Here is a 24,519-nt window from a genome sequence, read left to right as displayed (position 1 = left end):
GCATGTGCATAAGTGCAGGGGGGAAAAGGTACAATCAATATACAATTAGCATTTTTCTCATACTAGTTCTCTGAAATCAACTGTGTATTTTATGTTTACAACACATCCTATTTTGGACTTGCTATTTTTAAAATGCTCAAAAGACTCATGTGGATCCTGGAGTTCATGGGTAACCTAGTCAACATAGCAAGACCACCTCAAAACAAAACAAAATAAATACAGGGCAGAGGATAAACAGAATATATATCTAAAGCCAAAAATAAGATAGTTCTGTTCTTGTCATCAAGTCAGTAGTACCACTGCCAGTCAGTGACCCAAGACCGCAGGTATGCAGCACTCATGTTTCCCGCTCTATATGAGGGAAAGGGCAAAGAAATGTAAAACTCTTGAAAATAAAACTGAGTAATTTAGCTGGGCGGTGGTGGTAAAGGCCTTTAATCCCAGAATTTAGGAGGCAGAGATGGGTGGATCTCTGAGTTCAAGGCCAGCCTGGTCTATTGAGTGAGTTCCAACACAGCTTCTAAAGCTACAGAGAAATCCTGAATCAAAAACAACAACAACAACAAAATCTCAAACAAACAAACAAAAAAACCCAACCAAAACCCTGGGGGAAAAAAAAACCTAAATAAATTAATTGTTCTTAGGATTAAAAAAAAGAAAAACTGGCACTCAGAGTAAGAGGAACTTTAAAGTCCCTATTTGATGGGTGATGTGTAATGTATAAAAGGAAGCCCTGGAGGAAGCACAAGGCACTGCCCAGTAAAACTGATAGCGCAGCACTAAAGATTTGAAAACACATCCACAAAAAACTCAAAGCAAAGTGAATTACAGATGAAAAATTTATGAAGTATGTCTCAAGATACAAGGAAGAAACTCAAGAGTGAGTTTGTAGAATGCAGGCAACCAGGGCAGGAGGCAGCATGTCAAGTTCAAAGAGTGAGCATCATCCTCCTGAAGCCGTGTTAGATCAGCTTCTTCAGTCTTTCTACTCAGGAAACTGGGAAGAGTCAAGGAATGTGCTAATAGGCGGTTGATGGTGGCACACACCTTTGATCCCAGCCTCCAAAGCTACAGAGAAACCCTGTCTCAACAACAACAACAACAACAACAACAACAAAAGGAATGTGCTAATAAAAATGTGTAGAGCACATGCCTGCAATCCCAACACTAAGGCAGGAAGACCCAATTGAGGTCAGCCTAGTCTAAGTATGAGACATTGTCTCAAGAAAAGAAAAGAGACTTAAAGACTGCAGAAGAAACTACAGAAAAGAAGAAAAAGAAAGGCGAAGAACATGGCCAAAGATCTATTGCTCATTTTGTACTAATCTGCTTCCTTACTGTCCCTAATTCTCATAGACTGCCTCTGACTTTGAAACAGTCCATTAGCTATCATTTAAAATAAATTTAAGGGCTGGAGAGATGGCTCAGAGGTTAAGAGCACTGGCTGCTCATCCAGAGTTCCTGAGTTCAATTCCCAGCAACCACATGGTGGCTCACAACCATCTACAATTCAATCTGGTGCCCTCTTCTGGCATGTAGGTATTACAGTGTATATGTAATAAATAAATAAATCTTTAAAATAAAATAAATTTAAGACCCAGTCCTGGGTACAGCAGGCACCTGTAAGAGGCTAAGACAGAAAATGGTAAGTTCAAGACTAGCTTACATTGGCCAGCATGGGTTACAATGAAAATAATAACCCAGGGAAGAAAAGCTGCATCCATTTCATCTAGAGGCTACTGACTTAGGAATGAAGACATAATTCTCCTCCTTGTGCAGACTTGCACTGTTTATCACAATCACATTTTTGTGGCCCAGGGAGCAAAACAACAAGATACATAGAGAAGAGAGTCTCTGCTGAAATGGAGTATCTAGAGAGGGATCTCAGCCATTGAGAACCATAGTGGGTGATAACAAGCCACCTTAGGCCATCATTTATTCTGACCTCTCAGAAGCTTGCCCCACAACAAGTCAAAATGTGTGATGTCACCCAATACAGTTAGAACACAGGCCACAAAAGAGCCACTGTTTCAAACCAATGTAATAACCAGTGACATTGGCCAGGGAAAAGTAATGTAATGCTGAGCACTAGAGCCTGGGGTTCAGCAGCTGAAGATCACAGAACAAAATCTTAAATTTGGGTAGGATGGTCTTGATGGGATAGAGAGACCACAAATTTCCATTCCTTTTTTTTTTTTTTTCTTCTTTTTTTTTTTTTTTGGTTTTTCGAGTCAGGGTTTCTCTGTGTAGCTTTGGAGCCTATCCTGGCACTCGCTCTGGAGACCAGGCTGGCCTCGAACTCACAGAGATCCACCTGCCTGTGCCTCCCGAGTGCTGGGATTAAAGGCATGCACCACCAATGCCCGGCTCCTTTTTTAAAAATTTGTTTTTAAAAAGATTATTTATTGTAGTTTATGTATATGAGTGTTTTGCCTGAAAGCATGTATGTGTACTACATGCAAGCCTGGTACCTGCAGAAGTCAGAGAAGGGAGTTGGAGCCCCAAAACTGGACTTATATGGTTGTGAGCCACCTTGTGAATGTTGGGAACCAAACCTGGGTCTCTGCAAAAGCAGCAAGTGTTCTTACCCATGAGTCATCTCTCCAGCCCTCCCAGTTATTTAACTCTCTATTTCTAGCAAAACATTCCAAAACTCAGTAATTTGAAAAAAAAGAAGAAGAAAAAAAGATTAAGCTGAGCTTGATAGTACATGCCTCTCTTCCCAGCACTTAGGAAGTAGAGGTAGGATTATGGACTTGAAAGATGTTTTTTATTAGCTGTGATGGTCTGAATAAGAATGGTTTTCATAGGGTTGTATGTTGGAATATTTGTTCCCAAGTTGGTGGAAGTATTTGGGAAGGATTAGGAGATGTGACCTTGTTAGAGAAATTATGTCACTTAAGGACAGGCTCTGACATTTCAAAAGGTTGAGCCATTCCCGGTCTTCCCCTCTCTCTCTGCCTCCCATTTGTGGATCAAGATGTAAGCTCTTAGCTGCTCCTGCTGCATGCTTTGCTTGGCCAACATGGATGCTATTCCTCTGAAACCAAAAGCCCCAAATTAAATGCTTTCTTTTATAAGATGCCTCGGTAATGGTGTCTTTATCACAGCAATAGCAAAGTAACCAAGACATTAACATATACTGACTATATATAATAATGGGTTTCATTGTGATTCTTTCATGTGTGCATATAGTATTTTTAATACTTATTTTTTATTGGGGATGGGTGGGAATGTTTAAGTGTTCTTTCTTCTTTTATCATGTGGGTCCTGGGGATTGAACTCGAGTCTTTAGGATTTGGTGGCAGTGCTTTTATTCTCTGAGCCCTTCTTGTTGGTCCTTGATTATATTTTGAAATAATAGCTTAGATGTATTGAGCTAAAATTTAAGTTTAATTTTTTTGCAGTTTTGGCTGTCCTGGAACTCACTAGGTAGATCAGCTAGTCTTGAATTCACAGAGATCTACCTGTCTCTACTTGGGATTAAAGGTGTAGATCACCATGCCTGGCTATGTTTTATTTTAATTTAAATAATTTGGTTACTAGAAAATCCAGAATTACTTATTTGTCTTGCAACATATTCCTGATAGACAGTGGTAGCCTAGAAAGTACAGCAGTGTCAACAGATGTAATTATCCGATTTAAGACTTTCAGCCAGTTCAAATAGCATTCACAAGAGGTAGTAATTGATTAGTTTGCTCATAGCTTCCTTGGCCTAGTTTTAAAAAGAGCCGGCAAAGTTGGGAAAATAGTTCCATCATCTTCATTGGTGGCTCATGAGGTAAGATATCTACTTGGTGCTTTAGTTGAAAATTGCATCAATTGGCATTATTTTATGGGTTCTTGTTTTGATGTTGAGTCAGTTGAATACTTTTAAAAAATCGGTTGTAGATCAGATAATCTTGTAAATTTACTTAGAAGCTGGACAAGCCAGATCTTCCTGGCCACGAGGAACTTAGTCACTGAATGAAATGCAAACAAGACTGGGAATATGGTTTGTCACTGAGCTGCAGATCACTGCCCAGTAGCCAGAAAAGGGAGGCTGGAGAATTGTTAGAAGAGACAGTTGCTGTAGGCTTGTGCTGCTTTGTATTTTCATTTTGTCTTTTAGTTTTTTCCCTATGTATCCCTGGCTATCCTGGACCTTACCACATAGACTGTGCTGGCCTTAAACACTTCTGGAGTGTTGTGATTAGAGTCTATGCCACCACACCTGGCATATTTTATCTTTTTTTTTTTTTTTAATGCTTTGTGGCAGGGGTGGGGACTCAGGTATGTTCACATGAGCTCAGGTGCTTGTAGAGGCTAGAGGCATCAGATCCCCTAGAGCTAGAGTGACAAGCACTTGGCTGCCTGACTTGGGTGCAGGAAATTGAACTCAAGTCTTCTGCAATATGCATTCTTAACCCTTTAGCCCTTCAGCCATCTCTCCAGTCCCTTCTGTTCTTTTGGAGTCAATCTTGTGATCCCCCAGAAGCCTTTGCATGGCAGTGTAGGGTGGATGGGGTGTGTAAAGGATACTATATGGGAGACATTACCCTGCGTTTCTCATCCATGGGCCTCAAGCTCTTTTCAGCCAGGAAGTTAGATGGTTAAGTTGGCCCCAGGCAGACCTATGCACTTGTTGACTGGGCTTTGATAGCCCTGCCCTAAAACTGAAATACTGACCTCTGTTATTCACTCAGGAGCTAAAGAAACTGTGCCAGTGCCTTTCAATTTTTGTCTTTTAAATATAAGTGAATAAAACTAAAAGAAAGGAAACAAATGGAGTAAGCTGCCTGTCTTGTGTGAAATGCAAGATCTTTGAAAAGCTAACCAGTGTTGTCTCAGTGTTTTCAGTGGCCATGGCCCAGCAGCTCAGGTTACATTGCCTCTTCCGTATTGGGGGCTGGGGACAGCAAATGACACAGCATAACCATGTAACCACACTTACATAACCATGACTTGGGGGACAGAATTAAGCTGTGAATGAACTGCCCAGGACCAAGGAGATTGTATTAGAACAAGGTCTGACTTCTCAAGCTTGACTTGACAGTCATCAGCAGGACTCTCTCCAGATAAGACTCCATCACCCTCAGAGCCTCAGCTGATGCTAGCATGGTTTAGGACAGAATCTTCAGAGTGCATTTGTTGCCAGGTAAGGAGCCCTTTTGCTGCTGTTTGTTCACCACAGCTGCCCAGCAGAGCTCAGGCTGAGATTTGCATCTCATCTACACTAGCTTGATTCTGGAAACTTAGTTTTAAAATCCCTCTCCTGGCAGGGAAAATCCATCGCAAATTCTTTAACTGTCCTTTGCTTCCCTCCCACCAGAAGTCTCAAGTTTAGACTAAAGAGGTGTCTTCAGTTTACAGATGGGAAGAGCAGTCTTCAAAGCACCTGAGCCGAATGGAGTGTGGTTTGCTCAGGGCAGTTCACTGCTGCTAGAGTGTGCCAGGAGTGATCTTATCACTCCACTGATGGCAGAGTAGTTTTGCTTTGGCAAGGATGGACCTAAAATCACTTTCCTTTCACTTTTGAATCCTTCCCCTTACTGGGATTTGAAATCTAAGCCATTGGTAGAACCCCAAAAGGATGAAATTAGAAATGAATATTAATTGATTTGAAGCCTCAGGTTATGAATGGGAATACTGAGGTCTGGTAAGGGTTAGGTAAATTATTTCAGGTTGGTTAGCTGAGGTAGAAACCACACATCTCTTTTCCCAATCCAGCTTCTTATACTCTTTTTCTGAGTCAAGACTTCAGGGTCTTTTTTTTTTTTTGGACCAGGCCTTCAGGTAGTCCAGGCTGGCCTTGAACTCCTGATCCTTAGCAGCCTATGTGTTAGGATTACAAGTATGAGCCACCCAAGCCTGCCTTGAGGCATGACTTTGTTTTTTTTTTTTTTGTTGTTGTTGTTTTTTTTCTTTCGAGACAGGGTTCTCTGTGGCTTTTGGAGGCTGTCCTGGTACTAGCTCTTGTAGACCAGGCTGGTCTCGAACTCACAGAGATCCGCCTGCCTCTGCTTCCCAAGTGCTAGGATTAAAGGCTTGCGCCACCAATGCCTGGCTGGTTTTTTGTTTTGTTGTTGTTTTGTTTTTGTTTCCTTTTTGGTTTTTCTGAGACAGGGTTTCTCCATGTAGCCCCGGCTGTCCTGGAACTTGCTTTGTAGACCAGGCTGTCCTGGAACTCAGAGATCCATCCACCTGCCTCTGCCTCCCCTGTGCTGGGATTAAAGGCTTGTGCCACTACCCCTGACCAGGCATGACATTTTAAAAAGGAGAGTTTGGAGTTGGGGTATGGTTTTTTTTTTTCCCCCGAGACAGGGTTTCTCTGTGTAGCTTTGGAACCTATCCTGGCACTCGCTCTGGAGACCAGGCTGTCCTCGAACTCACACAGATCCGCCTGCCTCTGCCTCCCAAGTGCTGGGATGTTACGATAAATCTTTCTGCCAAAAGCCACCTGAGCCTCACCGCCACGTGTGAGCTTTACGCAAGCTGCCCACCTGAGTTAGGGCCAAATGAATACACAGAAACTTGTATTAGGTTAAAGCTGCTTGGCCAATGACTAGGATTCTCATCTGCTAGCTCAGTCTTAATTATCATACATCTATATATTTTATAAGACTTATCTTATCGGACGCCTTATTGGCGTCCCTCCTTGTCGGTGGATCACATGGTGCCGCTGGAGCAGGAGTGGAGGGGAAAAGAGAGGCCCTTCCTGTTTCTCCTTCACTTAAATATGAGTCTCCTTGCTATGTCACTTCCTGCCTGGATCACACTTCTCTACTACATTTCCCAGAATCCTCTTTGACTCCTAGTCCCGTCTACTTGCTGTCTCATTGGCCAAACAGTATTTTATTTAACAATCAATAAGATAAACATACACAGTATATTCCCCATCACTGGGATTAAAGGCATGCGCCACCAACGCCCCGGCTGGGGTATGGTTTGATTGGTAGAGTTGCTTGCTTAGCATGCTCAAGGCCTTGCTTGACCCCCAGCACTGGTGAGGTGGTGTATGCCTGTAATCCTAGCACTCTGGAGGCTAAGGCAGGAGGACTGCTGTGCTTTCAAGGCTAGCCTGGACTACATAGCAAGGCCCTGTTACAAAAGAAAGGTTATTCTTTTGAGCTGGAGACATGCTCTGAAGTTAAGGGCACTTGTTGCTCTTGCTGAGAACCTGGGTTCAATTCCCAGGACTCACATGGCTGCTCATGATCATGTCTAACTCTAGTCCCAGGTAATCTGACTTGCTCTTCTGACCTCCTTAGGCACCAGATATGCACATGGTGCATGCACATACATGAAGGCAAAATACCACATGTAAAAAATGATAAATCTAAAAAAAAAAAAAAAATTCAAGTCAAAAAAGGGAAGTTTTTCCCTGCCTCTGCCTCTGCTGGGATCAAAGGAATGCACCATCACTGGAAGGCTGTTTTTGTTTTTTGTTTATCTCTTAATTTGAGCATAAATTATTTCATTTTTGTTTGGGGAACTGTTTATTTTGATGAAGTGTATTTTCTTAAGCCTTTTCAATGGTATCAAGTCACAGAATGGAGGAGATTGATTTTACTAAAATTGATATCTCATGTAGTAAAACCTTTCAATCATGAAAATTTTCAGACATGGGAAAGTAGAAGGAATAGTGTCATCCATCGCCTGACTTGAACCAAGAGTAACCAGTCTTGTTGGTCATCAAAGCTTGCATGACTTCTTTTCACGCATATCTTGCTCTTGCAAGTAAAATGTCTTGGGTCTCACTGTCTAAAAACTTGAGCTTACTGTGTGGTGGAGAATGACCTGGAATTTCTGGTTTTCCTGACTTCACCCTCTCTCCCGTCAGAGTGCTAGAATCGCAGGTGTGTGCTTCCACATGGGTTTATGTGGTGCTTCATGTGTAGTTGGCAAAGTCTATGCACTGAGATCCATCCCCAGCCAGGATAGGCACATTTAGATTGCAAAGTGGAGAGCAGTCATTCAAAGAAGGGGTCACTCCCATCCCACTGCTCTGGCAGCTTCACCAGGTGCTTCCAGGATGCTGCACTCATCTCTCTCAAGCCACTAGGGCAGAGACTGTGGCAATTGCATGTGGTCTGGGCCTAGAAATGGCACACTCCTCTCATGCTTCTTTAGTTCTGTTGGCTGGAGTTGAGTCATGTGGTTGACTGAAGTGCCGAGGAATCTGGGAAGTGCCATTTGAGTCCAGGAAGAAGGAGAAGGTGAAATAGGGCTTGTGAATGGACAGACCAGTTCCTGGATAGAAAGAACTAAACAGGGAGCCAGCAAGATTGCTCAGGGGGCAGGGCATTTGCTCCCAAGCCTGACTTCAGTTCAATCTCTGGTGCAAAGAATGTTTGGTTCCTGACACCCACATGGTGGTTCACAGCCATCCCTAACTTTAGCTCTGGGGAATCTGAGATCGTCTTCTCACCTTCTTGGGCACTAAGCACACGGTGCATGTGGTGGATGAACATACATACATGCATACATACATACATACATATATACATGCAGGCAAAATAATCATACACATAAATAAACAAATCTAAAAGAAAATAGTAAATGGCCGGGCATTGGTGGCGCACGCCTTTAATCCCAGCACTGGGGAGGCAGAGGCAGGTGGATCTCTATGAGTTTGAGACCAGCCTGGTCTCCAGAGCGAGTGCCAGGATAGGCTCCAAAGCTACACAGAGAAACCCTGTCTTGAAAAACCAAAAAAGAAAAGAAAAAGAAAATAGTAAATGGAGCATGGTGGTGCCCATCTATAATTCCATTACTCAGGAGATGGAGGTGGAAGGATCATAAGTTTAAGGTCATCCTTACTTATACTGGAAATTTGAAGCCAGCCTGGAGGCCTTTTAAGAGAAAGATCTATTTTTATCTTAATGAGTGTTTTACCTGCATGCATATGCTGTGCATCCACCCCATGTGTGCAGTGACTACAGAGGCCAGAGGAAGGTGTTGAGTTCCCCAAAAGAGGAAGAGGGAGTGAGAGGGAGAGAGGAGAGAGAGAAAAGGGAAAAACCAAATGAAATTTTTAGGCTTGGGGAGTTTAGCTGGGCAGTAGTGTTTGCCTGTTATACAGGAGCACTAGGTTTGCGCCTCTGTGCTGCAAGAGTACAAGAAAGAATGAAATGTGAATGGGGTGTAATGGCTCATGTCTGTAATCCCAGGACTCCGGAAGGAGGGGGGTTGAGTTTGAGGACAGCCTAGGTTACAAATAGGTTACAAAATAGGGTAGCAGATGAGACGGTTAGGAAAAAAAAATTATAAGATAAAACAAAAAGAGATATATTACCTTTATTCTATACTGGGTTGTAAACTCTGTAAGAGTCAGAAGGGAACCACAGCTGGCCATTTTGCCCTTTCCCAGTGAGATATGATATTCCAAAGCTGCAGTGTGGCTGCAGGAACTTTTGGCATTTTAAAAATGAACTTCTAATGGAGGAGGAAGTAGATTGTGGGGGCAGGCAGAGGGGAAGTCAGAGGAAGGATTGAGAGAAGAGGGAGAAGAAACTGCAGTCAGGATGTAAGGTTAATTAATTAATTAAAAAAATGAACTTGGTCCACATTTTAATATTTACTCCACTTGCTTGTAAACAATAAATATTAGGCATGGTGGCTTTTCAGTGTACCAGTGTGGCAGGGAAAGGGCAACAGTTATTTTAAGCTTGTGATTTACTTCCTATTCAAATTTCTAGGACAAAAAAGAAAACTGTTTGTAGCTGAACCAAAATAACAATGTGCAAACTGGAAGACTGTGCCCTTGTGTTACTGGTATTGAGCTCTCTCTCTCTCTGTCTGTCTGTCTCTCTCTGTGGGTGTGTGTGTATGTATGTGTGCTCGAGTGCTCGCTCACCTGTGTTGCTTCTGCCGCTCAGCAGTAGAAAGTGCTGCTGTCCGGTGGGAGGAGGATGTCTTGAGACAAAGTACATATACTTGGGTATCAGCTCCAAGTTCAAGAATATGGAACCTTCTCTTTTTTTCTTCTTTAAAGTGGTGAGGCTGGAGAGGCAGACAAACATCAGAATTCCCATTTGTGAAGTCACCAGTGTGACCTCACAGTCAGAGAGTTCAAAATGTTTCTTAGCTTCTAGGAAGATGTTAGCTGAGGCCTGGCCCGATCCCATAGACACCATGAGGTACCAGTCTGCCCTCTGTTAGTTGATTTGAGTTGAATTTTCTACAGTTCTATAGATAAGAAGTAGAAACTGATGTTTCTGCTTTTTTATATTTATGTATTCAAATTACACAGTTTGAAGAATATATAACAGTAAGAAAATCATTGTGGCTATCATTGGCAGGAGGGTAAAAAGTAGAAACCTCAGAAGATGAGCAGCAGTGTGCTTTTACTCTGAGTGGCTATATGGGCTGTCAGTGCTCTGTTATGTAATTTTCCATCACATCTCTCTGCAAATAGACATAATATTTTTAGTTCTGTGAAAATACATCTTTAACATCAGGCAGTAACAATTTGGAATGGTTAGATCTAGTTATCAGGAGTATAAATAACTTATGACCTGTGACTTAAGTCAGACACATGACAGTTGAGAAGCTGTCAGCATTGGGTTTTGATTATTGTCTTACAGGTGGAGCTATAAGAGCCAGCGTAAGTTCATGTACATACCTGGAAGGTAGTCTCTGTAGGTTAAGATTTTCTTAGGTCTTACCTTGGCTGTTCAGGCTGACCTCAAAGTTGTGACATTCCTTCTCTAGTGCTGGGAATATAGGCTTGCACCTCTTTGCTTATTCCCCGAGCCAACAGAAATGTCATGGATTATAGGAATTGTCTGATATGTACAGTGTTTTCCTTTCATGCTCAAGACCCTGGGTTTTGTTACTAGCACTGCAGGGGGAAAATTCTTTTTTTTCTTTTTCTTTTTTTTCTTTTTTTTTGAGACAGGGTTTCTCTGTGTAGCTTTGGAGCCTATCCTGGCACTTGCTCTGGAGACCAGGCTGGCCTCGAACTCACAGAGATCCACCTGCCTCTGCCTCCCAAGTGCTGGGATTAAAGGCGCACACCACCAATGCCCCGCCTAGGGGGGAATTCTTAAAGAACTTTATGTTCCCAGATGCCTGACATAAGCACTTGATAAATTGTCACCTCCTATATTTAATTTAGGAGCTAGCTGAGTGAGGTGTGCACACCTTTAATCCTAGCACATGGGAGGCAGAGGTGGATGGATCTTAGTGAGCTTTGAGGCCAGTCTGGTCTACAGAGCTAGTTCTAAGACAGCTAGAACTGTTACACAGAGAAACCGTGTCTTGAAAAGTGCTTTTTATTTATTTTGTTTTGTTTTGTTTTCGAGACAGGGTTTCTTTCTGGCTTTGGAGGCTGTCCTGGAACTAGCTCTTGTAGACCAGGCTGGTCTTGAACTCACAGAGATACACCTGCCTCTGTCTCCTGAGTGCTGGGATTAAAGGTGTGCGCCACCAATGCCTGGCTTGAAAAGGGCTTTAATTCAAGTAATTTTTTTTTTTTGAGACATGGTCTCATAGTCTTGGCTGGCTTTGAACTTGAAATATATCCCAGGCTGGCCTTGAACTCATGATCCTCATTTCTGTCTCCTAAGTGCTTGTATTATAGGCTTGTACCCCTATGCCTGACTTTGCCTGTTTGTGTGAGATTTTGTGTGTGTGTGTGTGTGTGTGTGTGTGTGTGTGTGTGTGTGTGTGTAGCCCTGGCTGTTGCTTTTGTGTTTTGAGATAGGATATGTAGCCCAGACTGGTCCTAACCTTGTGTGCTCACATCTGGCAGACTGTGCTTTTTATGGCACTATCCTATGTGTTCCCTTTTTCCACTTACGTGTCCCTGTTTTCTTAAATGTGCAGGCTTTAGGAATGAGATAACATATAGACTATAGAAATTTGAAATTGCTCCTTCCAGCATGTGGGAATCAGATGAGGGGGGTCAGGAGTTCAATTCCAGTCTTAGCTATGTACCAAGTGCAGGGTTATGTGAGACTTATGACAAAAACAGGAAGAAAGCAAGCAAGTAAAATCCCTGAGATTGCCAGTTAGAGGTGAATTTTACCTGGGGGTAGTATTTAATTACTTTAGATATTTTTTAAAAGGAACATTAAAAATATTTATTTTTATGTGCATGAGTGTTTTGCCTGCATGTATGTCTGTGTGTGCCTTATGCCTGTGAAGGTCAGAAGAGGGCTTTACATGCCCTGGAACTAGAATTACTGATGATTGTAAACAACCTTGTGGTCTTCTGCAAGAGCAGCCAGTGTTCTTAACCATTGAGCCATCTCTCCAGCCCCTAGATCAGTTTTTATCACTAAAGGCACCTCTGTATCTTGCAGATGTCTTTATGCAGGGAGAATAGAACTGACTTTTGAATGTCTCTTTGCAAGATCTCCTTGAGTGGTTGTTAAGGTGGGTTACATGTTGCCAAGTATGAGAGAGCAGTCCCTGAGGTGTCTTGAAATGTAGTTTGCTGGCAGCTAGAACAGTGACACTTTTTTGTACTTTGCATAAAATGCTGGGTGATACTAACCTCACCCCCAGACTTTGAGAAGTAGTAATTACTGGAGTTCCATAGGCTTTTTGTTGTTTACTTTTAAGATCCAAATGATTGGGCTAGGGATATACACAGAACACTTATATTGTAGCATGGTTATAGCCCTTAAAAAAAAATCTGCTAACTCACCCATTCTTTCTGCTACAAGAAATGTTTTCTTTATCTGCATGTTTTGAATATTCTCACTTAAATTTTTTTAAATGTATGTGCATAAGCCTGCATGAATGTATGTATACCACATGCATGCAGGAGTTCAAGGAGGTAAGAAGAGGGAGTGGAGGGCTGGAGAGATGGCTCAGAGGCTAAGAGCACCAACTGCTCTTCCAGAGGTCCTGAGTTCAATTCCCAGCAACCACATGGTGGCTCACAACCATCCATTATGAGATCTGGTGCCCTCCTCTGGTGTGCAGATATACACAGAAGCATAATGTTGTATACATAATAAATAAATAAAATCTTAAAAAAAAAAGAAGAAGAAGAAGAAGAAGAAGAAGAGGGAGTGAAAACTGGAGTTAGTTCTGGGAACCACTAGGTGGGTTCTGGGAACCAAGCTGAAAGAGCCCCTGAGTGCTCTTAACTGCTGCATCTTCTCTCCAGACTCGGGTATTCCTACTTTCACTTTTATGAGGCAGGTTTTAGGTGATTGCCTGTTAAAAAAAGTACATAGTAAATGTATGCCCTATATTTTGAGAAGGTTGTGATATTGAACTTGTATACTCGATCTTTAAAAATTTGTTTCAAACAGAAGATCATTTTTCTGTAATTTCCTGTTCAAAGTTTAGAGAGAGAGATTGTAGCTGAGGAAAACAGGAACCTTGAATTCTTTTTCTTTGTTTTTTGAGACAGGGTTTCTCTGTGTAGTCCTGGATGTCCTGGAACTAGCTCTGTATACCACTTGCTTGGAACTCACATAGATCCTCCAGCTTCTGCCTCCCAAGTGCTGGGGTTAAAGGCTCACTCCACCACTGCTGGCTAGGAACCTTGAATTCTTGAACTAGACGGCTGTGGAGCTTGCTGAACATGGGCACCACTCTCAAGGTTGGAAGCAGCCTCTGGACCACTGGTTCTCAACCTGTGCGTCTTGACCCCTTTGGGGGGTGGAATGACCTTTTCACAGGGGTCACCCAAGACCATTGGAAAACACATATTTACATTCAAATTCATAACAGTAGCAAATTACAGTTATTAAGTAGCAACAAAAATAAGGAGTAGGGGTGACTACAACTTGAGGAGCTGTCCTAAAGGGTTGCAACATTAGGAAGCACTGCTCTGGGCGGTGGTGTGTGTCATCTAGATATTGAATTGTAACAATATATTTGATAGTGTGTATCCTAAAGCTGGGAGTGATTGTGTACAACTGTAATCCCAGCACCTTGAGGCTGGAGGATTGCCAGAAGTTCGAGCAAAAACCAGCAAAAACCAGAGGCTTAGGAGGTAAAGGTGCTTGCTGCCAAAGTTGAGTACCTGAGTGAAATCCCCTGACTCTGTTGAGTAATTCTCTGACTTCCACACATGCACTGTGACACATGTGCCCTCCCCCAATAAATAAATAGGGCTGGTGAGAGCTTAGTGGTTAAGAGCATATATTGTTCTTCTGAAGAATCCAAGTTTGGTTCCCAGTTCCATGGAGATCTGATACCTCTGATCTCTGAAGGCGCGCGCGCGCGCGCGCACACACACACACACACACACACACACACATCCAAATATTTGAAAACCAAGTAAACAAACAAATCCAAATAAAACACCCCTCCAGAAGAAAAATGTAAACTAAACTATAACTTCATAGAAGATGAGCATTGTTTTTTGGAGTAGAAGAATATCCTACCTTCTGGAATCATAACTATAAGCAAGACCAGGCTGGCCTTGAACTCATGGAGATCCACCTGCCTCTGCATCCAGAGCGCTGGGATTAAAGGCGTGCCTAAAAATAGTGTTAAAGCATTTTGAAAGATGGGAGATAATAGCTAAGTTACTAGAGTGATTGTCTAATATGCATGAAGCCCTGGGATTTATCCTCAGCACTATAGAAACTGTAAGATGGTTTGTGCTTGTAATCCCAGAACAGGGGAGGTACAGGCTGCAGGACCCAAGTTCAAGGTCATACTTGGCTACATACCACGCTTTACAAAAGACTGACTTAGTCAAAAAAAAAAAAAAAAACTGGTTGAAGCAATTTTTTGTGTGAAGTATTTAGTGTTTCTTCATGCAGTCATTTTTTTGTTTGTTTTTTTGAGACAGGGTCTTTGTAATCCTGGCTGTCCTGGACCTCTCTCAGTAACCCAGGCTGCCTTCAAAATCACAGAGGTCCTCTTGCTTCTGCCTTCTGAGTGCTGGGATCAAAGACTAACATTACCACCTTGGGCTCATGCAGTCACCTTTAAATTTTTTTTTTTGTTGATTTTTATATGTATAAGCATTTTGCATGTATGTGTGTCAGAAGAGGGTGACAAAATCCCCGGAACTGGAGTTATACAGGTAGTTGTGGCTTTCAGACCTGAGTGCAGGGAACCAAACGGAGTCCTCTGCAAGATCAGTAATTGCTCCTAATTGCTGAGCTCTTGGTCCACTCAGGCAGTCACTTGATATGTTGGATTCTTTGGGAGGGAGAGTATCTTTGGGTGGAAGAGGTTGTGGAATGCTGTTGTCCAGTAGAACTATCTGTCCTGTGTGCAATGATGGAAACTTCTCTCTGGGGCGCTGTGGCCATTCAACTTCACATTTGAATGTGACTGAGGCATTCAATTTAACAAGTAGGGGCTAGATACATGGTTCCAAGGTTAAGGATGCTTGCTATTCATGCAGAGGGCTGAAGTTCATTTTCCAGCACCTCAGTCAGGTAGCTCACCACCACATCTAGGGTATATTATGCTCTCTTCTGGCTTCTGCGTGCACCTGCACACCTGCACACCTGCATACAGAGAGGGTGTGGTAAATCTTTAAAAAGGAAAAAGGTAGGTTAGGCATGGCTGTGTACATCCTTAATCCCAGCACTTGGGAGGCTAAGGCAGGCAGATCTGTATGAATTCTAGGCCAGCCTGATCTGCATGATAACTTCCAGGTTATCCAGGGATTCACTGTGAAACCCTATCTCAACAAGACAAAACCAAACCAACAATTGTGTGTAGCTGGTGGCTTCATGTGCCTCTGTGAAAACGTAGAGGCACAATATTGAGCTTTTAGTCTCACGGACTGGGGGAGTACTTTATGTTAAGATACAAAAATGTATCAAGTAAAGGTAAGCCGTATAATATTTATCCTAGTCCACCTCCCAGTGTAGTAGAAAAGGCTGGACTTGGACTCCTGTGCTCAGTGGCAGCTAGTCTTCACAGCTGTGCTGGTCTTTGCCAGAATGTGGTCTTAAGAGTTCTAGGTGATAATCTTCCCTGGTAGTCACATTGTAAGCATCAACACTGATGCTCAGGACTCCTCTTTCCTGAATTAGCCTGATGCTGGCAGCCCCCAGATCCTATCTGTACTAACTATTGTGTTGAATGAGGATTTCAAATGGTACAGGGAAAGGCTGCAAACCCTTGGCTTCAAACTTTGCTTGTTAATGGTAGCTAGACTAAAGTAATTGAAACAAATAAGCGAAATAAATGCAAGGTTGGAGACGTTGTAGTCAGCTTTCATTGTGCTTTGCATTTGTGATGTAAGGTTAGTAAGTTGATCAGTTTTTTAGATTGATATGAGGTTCCTGAGCCTCTCCTTCAATTTACCTTTTTTTTTAAACGTTTTTTTTTTCACTTAAGATTTATTTATTTATTAGGTATATAGTGTTCTGCCTATATGTATACCTGCAGGTCAGAGAGGGCACCAGATCTCATTACAGATGGCTGTGAGCCACCATGTGGTTGCTGGGAATTGAACCCAGGACCTCTGGAAGAGCAGGCAGTGCTCTTAACCTCTGAGCCATCTCACCAGCCCACAATTTACCTTTTAAACTTGATTTCTTATAAGAATCTTCTGATATTTGTTCAACTGAACTCATTGTCCACTTCATAGGCATTGTCCTTTACACCTTTCTTCCTTGGCCTCCTAACAGTGTAATGCATATTTCCCTCCAGCTCACTTGTGCCTCACCTTGCTCATTCATTCTTTTTCTTCCATCCTACTTCATTCTTCTGGTCTTCTAGGACATTTCCAGGATAGTCACATGGTTTGGTATTTCTCAAAAATCACATTGTATGTATGCATAGGCGTGTGTGTGCGTGTGTGTGTGTGTGTGTGTGTGTGTGTGTGTGTGTGTGTGTGTGTGTGTATCTTTTCTCCCCAGCTACATTGTAAGTTCCATATGTTTGTGTCTATCATATATTATTCTGCTCATCTGTAGTAAGCAGGAAGTATAATTTAAAAACATACTAGGTACAAAAAATGGCTGATGAGATGGCTCAGTGGGTTAAAGACACTTCCACACAAGTCTGAGATCCTGAGTTCAACCCCTAGAACCTGCTTGCAAAGGTGAAAAGAGAGAGCTGGCTCTATACAGTTGTCCTTTGACCTCCATTTACTCACCCTGGCACTTGTAGCCTCTCATCATATGTGAACACACACTCAAACACACACATACACACATCCCCCAATCATCTGGAGATGGAGGCAGGGGGATCAGAAGTTCAAAGTCATCCTCAGGTACATAGCAAGCTTGAGTCTATCCTGGATCCATGAGACTATGTCACAAACAAATAGCAGATAGACTAAACAAAGTGGAAACTGTATTGGAAATAGAAAGTGGAATATATTTTCATTGGTGAGGAGCTAAGTAGGTTTTGTATAGCAGATGAGTGCAGATTTCAGCAGGGTAAGCCGAAGACTTGGAAAAGACATTGCAGGCAGGGAGAACTCCTGGAACAGAGCCATGGAGGAGGAAAAATTCTGAGGTGCTGTAGAGGTATTGAGAGTCAGTTGTGGATGGTTCACATGCATGCCGTTTGAGAAATTGAACCTCCCTCCGTGTGGTGATACTTGTTGTTTTTTTTTTTTTTTTTTTTGTGGGGGGGTGTTCAAGACAGGGTTTCTCTGTGGCTTTGGAGGCTGTCCTGGAACTTGCTCTTGTAGACCAGGCTGGTCTTGAACTCACAGAGATGCACCTGCCTCTGCCTCCCAAGTGCAGGGTTAAAGGCATGCGCCACCACCGCCTAGCGATACTTGGTTTGTGATCTAACTAATAAAGCTTACCTGAAGATCAGAGTGTGGAACTAAGCCACTAGTTAGCTACAGAGGCCAGGCAGTGGTGGCACACCTTAAATCCCAGCACTCAGGAGACAGAGGCAGACGGATCTATATGAGTTCAAAGCCACCCTGGGCTGCATGAGATTGAATCAGTCTAAAAGAGTAACAGAACCAACCGGTGGTAAGATGGGAGGAGACAGGAGCTCAGGATTCAGTCTGAGATTTCGTAGAGACAGCATCGCCCATTCTGTCTTGAGAATTCAGTAGAGATAAGAACTAGTGGTTGACTGCTTGCTTCTCTGATCTTTCAGCATTTACCCCATATCTGACACAGGGTTTATATTATTAAGACCAATTAGAAATCGTGCTACACCTCTAGTCATTTTCTGATCAATAATTTAGTAATGATTCTCAAATACTCCCATCAGAATCACATGAATTCATGGCTTATTAAACTACAGATAGTAGAGCCCATCCAGGGCTTGTTTCAATAAGTTCGAGGCCCTCATTTCTAACTTGTAGGTGGTACTTCACACCATGATACTTTACACTGTGAGCCAGTGGAGATGCATATTTTGTGTATGTGAACTCTTGATGTTAACACACAGTGGTGTTACTGCTGTGGACACTAGGCTGGTCTTTCCATAGGCTGTAAATCAGGCTTTTGTGTTCATAGTCCTTAGTGCAGTGTTGGAACAGCAGTAATGAAAACAGTAAATGCCAAACATGCTTACTTGACACCCGTTTTTATTATTATTATTAAATTTATTTATTTTTCCAGCTCGATCACAGTTTCCCCTCCCTTCCTCCTCTCCTCTCAGTTTCTCCCCCCAACTTCTGCTATCCTTTTCTTATTATTTAGTGTATATAAGTGTTTTGTCTGCATGTATGTCTGTGCACTACCTGCATGCCTGGTTCCTGAGGATATGGTGAACCTCCTTGTGGGTCCTTTGCAAGAACAAGTGTTCTTAATCACTGAGCAAACTCCCCAGCCCTGGCACCCAAGTCTTTATCTGAATTAGAGACACTAGGTGCTGGAAGCCTCTGTAATGTAAAATGAAGATTTAAAACCTCTAACTCCTAGCCAGGTGTGGTATTGCAAGCCTTTCAGCCCATAAAAGGGAGTTTAATCTGGTACTAGAGAAGCAGAGGCAGATCAATCTTTGTAAGTTTTCCAGGGCAGCCAGAGCTACATAGTGACGCCTTGTCTCAAACAAAACTCCTTTGTAACTCCAAATAGGAAACAAAATTGGATATAGCAACAATTGGGAAACACCATTTTGGTTTTTTTTTTCCTTCGAGACAGGGTTTCTCTGTGGCTTTGGAGGCTGTCCTGGAACTAGCTCTTGTAGACCAAGCTGGTCTCAAACTCACAGAGATCCACCTGCCTCTGCCTCCCAAGTGCTGGGATTAAAGGCGTGCGCCACCAATGCCTTAGAGCTCCTTTACATTCTTAAAAAGTAGTGAGTTCTCCAGAAGCCATCCCCCACCCACCCCCCAAAAAAAAACAAAAACAAAAAACAAAAAACAAAAACCCAAAATCCAAAATAAAACAAAACTCCAAACAAACAAAAGGATGACTTCCTGTGATTCTCTTGCCTAGATTAAAAGCATGTACCACTACTGTGTCCAGTTTGGAATTTAGAATAACTATTGTCCCTGTTCTCTTTTTCTTGACTTGTTTCTCTTTTCAGATTTAATCAAGAGACGAAGTTCTCTATAGAAACACCCACATTTGTATGGATTATTGGGGAGAGATAGTGGCACCAACAAGGGAAAGCTGTCTGACCTTCCAAGAAAATGAGTATGCTGAAACCAAGTGGGCTGAAGGCCCCTACCAAGATCCTTAAGCCTGGAAGCACAGCCTTGAAGACACCTGCTGCTGGTAATGCTTTATTTATTTATTTATTTATTTATTTATTTATTTTTTCATTTTGAGATAGGGTTTCTTCTCTGCATAGCCCTGACTGTCCTGAAACTCACTCTGTAGACCAGACTGGCCTCAAACAAAGAGATCTGCCTGCCTCTGCCTCCCAGGTGCTGGGACTAAAAGCGTGTGCCACCACCACCCAGCTTCTCAGACTTCTAATGCATGAGTGATTCAGTCCATTCAGGTTACTCTAACACAGCAGTTCTCAACCTTCCTAGTGCTGCGACCCTTTAATAGAGTTCCCTCATGTTGTGGTGACCATAAAATTTTTTGTTACTACTTCTTAACTAATTTTGCTAGTGTTATGAATTGTAATAAAAATATCTGTGTTTTCTGGTGGTCTTAGGTGACCCCTGTGAAAGGTTGAGAACCACTGAAAAACAAATTATCTTATGTGTTTCTCACAGTTTTGGTGTTCTCCCAATTTTGCTTACACTATCTTGACAATTAGGCCTTAGGCTAGATGTCAGCTCTTGGGTGTGGATGGGGCTAATCTTCTCCAGCACTCAGGCTACCTGCTTTCTTGTCTCTCTAACCTCTATGAGGACACAGACTGTGTTGCTTTGCTTTTTTTCCTGGCATAGAAGAAGACCTCGGGCTAGTCCTAGATATGCACGAGCTCCTTAAACATGTAGAGGATGAATAAATACATTAAGTCATTTAATTTTCTTTTTAAATGCCCTGAAGAGACGTCACTGCCTCTTTACAGGGGAAGAAATTAAACTCAGGGAGGTTGTGTCACATTCTGAGATCATGATATATCTCACAAGTGGTAGTCTGGTTAGGAATGTGCACTTTTACAAATTATATTAAATATTTAATAAATCCTTATTGGATGACCGAATGGATGTTTTCAGTGTAAATACACATTTCTGGCAAAGTTAACTGCTATCTTTATGATAGATAGAGGTTGCACAAAAGTACCTTGCCTTCCCAGGGCATTTGGCTATCTTTTTGTTTTTGCTGTGATTCTACCTCTGCCATCAAAAGAGTAAGTTTTATGTAATAGTGTTGCAATACAGATGGCAGGGGCCTCAGCCCCAAATCCTTTCATTTATCAAGTATGACTCCATGTATCTGGTTGAATGGTCTGAGTTTTGTTAGTTTGATGTACTCTAATATAGCAATGAAAGGGTCTTAGTGGATCTGACTGGGTGTTCCTGAAATATTTAGGAAGGGAATGGGGTGGGCATGAACTCAGATCTATAGCTACAGGGCTGGGGGCTGGGTGGTGTCAAGGGAAAAACAAACAAACAAACAAACAGTTCTATTCCAGCCCTGTAGTTTTATCTTGTTTTTGTTTTTCAACACAGGGTTTCTCTGTGTAGTTTTGGAGCCTGTCCTGGAACTCACTCTGTAGACCAGGCTGGCCTGAAACTCACAGAGATCTACCTGCCTCTGCCTCCCAAGGGCTGAGCTTAAAGGTGTGTACCACCAACATCAGGCCCTGTGTTTTGTTTTTTTTTTTTTTAAATTAGAACTCTTTTATTTAAACAACTCAATAGCACCTTAATTTGGTGGCAGTAGAAGCACTACCAAATTTGTTTGTTTTTCTTTTTTTTAAGATTTTATTTATTTATTATGTATACAACATTCTGCTTCCATATATATCTGCACACCAGAAGAGGGCACCAGATCTCATTACAGATGGTTGTGAGCCACCATGTGGTTGCTGGGAATTGAACTCAGGACCTCTGGAAGAGCAGTCAGTGCTCTTAACCTCTGAGCCATCTCTCCAGCCCTGTTTGTTTGTTTTTCAAGGCAGGGTTTCTTTTTCTGTGTAGCTTTTGGAATCTGTCCTGGAGCTCACTCTGTAGACCAGGATGGACTCAAATTCACAGAGATCTGCCTGCCTCTGCTCACTCCCCAGCTCAAAGTTTTAACAGTGTTCTGCCTCCTTGTTTCAAAAACAAACAAAAATCTTGCGTGACAAGTCATGATCTGTTCATTTTGCTATTGTTTTCTCTTACTTTTTAAAATATTATTATTTATGTGTATGGGTGTTTGTTCTGAGTGTATGTCTGTGTACCATGGTCTGCCTATTGCTGGCTAGAGCCAGAAGAGAATGTCAGATCCCTGGAAACGGAGTTAAGGACAGTTGTGAGCCACCATGTGGGTGCTGGGGGTTGAACTTGGGTCCCCTGCAAGAGCAGCCAGTGCTTAGAACTACTGAACCATCTCTGCAGCCCACTCTCTGGTTTTCTTTAAGTTAGAAGACAACTGTTGGATGTTTCTGACCCTCCTTTGTTTACAGCTGCAGCTCCAGCGGAGAAGACAATACCCAGTGAAAAAGCTGCAGGCCCTCCATCCTCTGAGACCCAAGAAGAATTTGTGGATGACTTTCGAGTTGGAGAACGTGTTTGGGTGAATGGGAATAAGCCTGGATTTATCCAGTTTCTTGGGGAAACTCAATTTGCACCAGGCCAGTGGGCTGGGATTGTTTTAGATGAACCCATAGGAAAGAACGATGGTTCGGTGGCAGGAGTTCGGTATTTCCAATGTGAGCCTCTGAAGGGTATATTTACCCGACCTTCAAAGTTAACAAGGAAGGTGCAAGCAGAAGATGAAGCCAATGGCCTTCAGACAGCTCATGTCAGAGCTGCTTCACCTCTGTCCACTGCTGGGGCCACCACCGCATCCTCTTCTTCGGCCACTCCCTCAAATATTCCCCACAAACCATCCCAGTCGACAGCAAAAGAAACTTCAACTCCATCTCAAATCAGCAACCTTACAAAAACTGCCAGCGAGTCAATCTCTAACCTTTCAGAGGCTGGCTCTGTCAAGAAAGGAGAGCGAGAACTCAAGATCGGAGACAGGGTGCTGGTGAGTTGATGTGCACAAGTCATTGTGGCCATTGGTCCTTCATTTTCCCATTTTAACGTCTTCCTCCTCCTCCTAATTGCCCTTCCTTCTCTTCTCTAAGATAAGTCTTTCTTTGGAGCCTAGGCTGCAGCGGTGCTGTTTATCATGCTTCCGTTCACCACACTCATTTGTTTCTTAAACATATGTCTTTGATTTAGAAATAAGAAGCATTTTAACTTTAAATTAGTTGAAGAAATAAGATTTAGAACTAAGCATGGTGGCCGGGCACTAGTGGTGCACGCCTTTGATCCTGGCACTGGCGTGGCAGAGATGGTTCAAGACCGGCCTGGTCTACAGAGTGAGTTCCAGGACAGCTAGGGTACACAGAGAAACCTTGTCTCAAAAAATGAAAATCAAACAAGAGAGAGGGAGAGAGATCAACACACACACTTACTTAGAAATCTGACATGTTTGATTTAAAATTTTAATAGTTAAAAAAATTTCAGGCATGGTGTTGCATGACTGAAATCTCAGCTCTGGTGAGGCAAAGGCAGCAGGATTGAGTGTTCAAAGCCTGGCTATGCTACATAGCAAGATCCTGTTTCTAAAAACAAAAACAAAACAATAAAACAAAGAAATGATTGGGCAGAGGCAGGGAGCATGGGGAGATAGCACAGTAAAGCATTTGCCTTGCAAGCAGGGGGTCTTGAGTCTGATCTCCAGCATGAACATGAATGCCAAGCATGGCAGCACACATTACTGCTGACACACACAGCCAGGGCTGAGAAAGTGGACACAGGAAGACTGGCTCAGATGCTAGCTGATGTAGCCTAGTCAGCAAGCCCTAAGTCTCCTGTTTCTTTTTTCTTTTTGGTTTTTCAAGATAGGGTTTCTCTGTGGCTTTGGAGGCTGTCCTGGAACTAGCTCTTGTAGACCAGGCTGGTCTTGAACTCACAGAGATCTGCCTGCCTCTGCCTCCCGAGTGCTGGGGCTAAAGGCGTGCACCACCACTTCCCCGCTTCAAGTCTCCTGTTTCTGTAGCAGAACAATCAATGTGTGTATCCAGAGAGAAGCTCATAGAAGCCAGACTTGCTTTGTGACAACCTGTGTTCATGGTGTCTAATCCTGTTAGGGCTTAACTCAGTCAGCAGAAAGATGTCAGTGCGTTTATGAGGGTTCTACTCCTCTACCCTTAAAACATATACCTCCTGCTAGGCCCTATTTCCTGACACTGTACCACTGGAAACTAAGCCTCAATGTGAGGATTTTGTCTTTGAGACAGGGTCTCATGTATCTTGGATTGTCTTTAAATTTATTATGTAATCCAAGATGACTCTGAACTTCTAAGTCTCTTGCCTCTACTTCCTGAGTACTGGAATTATAAGTATTGCCACCATACCTGATATATGTGATACTGGGGACCAAACCCAGGGATTTGTGTGTGCTAGGCAAGCACTCCACCAACTGACCTACACTTCTAGCCTTCAATGTGAGTGTTAGTGGGGTCAAGCCATATTGAAACCAGAGCAATAGAGAATAGGCAATGAACCTATATGTCAGCATTGACTATCACTAGCTATGAAAAATACTGCATTTATTATTTTTTTCTTAGTGAAAAATATTTCATTTATAAATTCTATGCGTATGAATGTTTTGTCTGTATGTATGTGTACAGAGCATTGGATCCCCTGAAACTGAATTTACAGATGTTTTTTAGCTACCATGTGGGAAACAAACCCAGATGCTCTGTAAGAGCAACAAGTGCTCTTAACACTGAGCCATCTCTCCAGCCCTTACAATGACGTTTTTGAAAAAGAAATTAAGAAAAGAAGAAGCCTAAGTCAGGCCCAGTTATACAGATCTGTAATTCTGGAAGCCAAAGTAGAAAGTTCAAAGTCTAGCCAGACTAGGTGGCACACCTTTTTAGTCTTAGTACCTAGAAGGCAGACGAAGGTGAATCTCTGTGAGTTTGGGGCCAGCCTGATCTACATAGTGAGTTTCAGCACAGCCAGAGCTACATATTGAGACCCTGTCTAACAAAAATGTTCAAGACTTGCCTGTGGTACAGATGAATTCACTACAGACTGGCACCTTAGTGAGACACCAT

At 42.6% G+C, this 24,519-nt stretch overlaps 1 protein-coding gene across 9 annotated transcripts in view; it reads left to right on the top strand.

The window, feature by feature from the left end:
* Clip1 (CAP-Gly domain containing linker protein 1) overlaps window positions 1-24,519 on the top strand; it is a 111,724-nt gene that overhangs the window by 12,581 nt on the left and 74,624 nt on the right. For 8 of the 9 annotated variants that reach the window (XM_027413982.2, XM_035443320.1, XM_027413981.2 and 5 more), the window contains exons 2-3: window positions 19,375-19,565; window positions 21,865-22,433. In XM_027413982.2, coding sequence (XP_027269783.1) covers window positions 19,481-19,565; window positions 21,865-22,433 — 654 coding nt within the window. In that variant the 5' untranslated portion in view covers window positions 19,375-19,480. Of the gene's footprint in view, window positions 1-4,926; window positions 5,138-19,374; window positions 19,566-21,864; window positions 22,434-24,519 lie in introns of those variants that run through there. The other variant, XM_035443317.1, reaches the window with a different exon arrangement.

This window comes from Cricetulus griseus, chromosome 4 (genome assembly GCF_003668045.3).
Source record: "Cricetulus griseus strain 17A/GY chromosome 4, alternate assembly CriGri-PICRH-1.0, whole genome shotgun sequence".
Classification (NCBI taxonomy): Eukaryota; Metazoa; Chordata; class Mammalia; order Rodentia; family Cricetidae; genus Cricetulus; species Cricetulus griseus.
The sequence above is the reverse complement of the archived record's forward strand: the minus strand, read 5'-3'. Positions and strand labels throughout refer to the sequence as shown.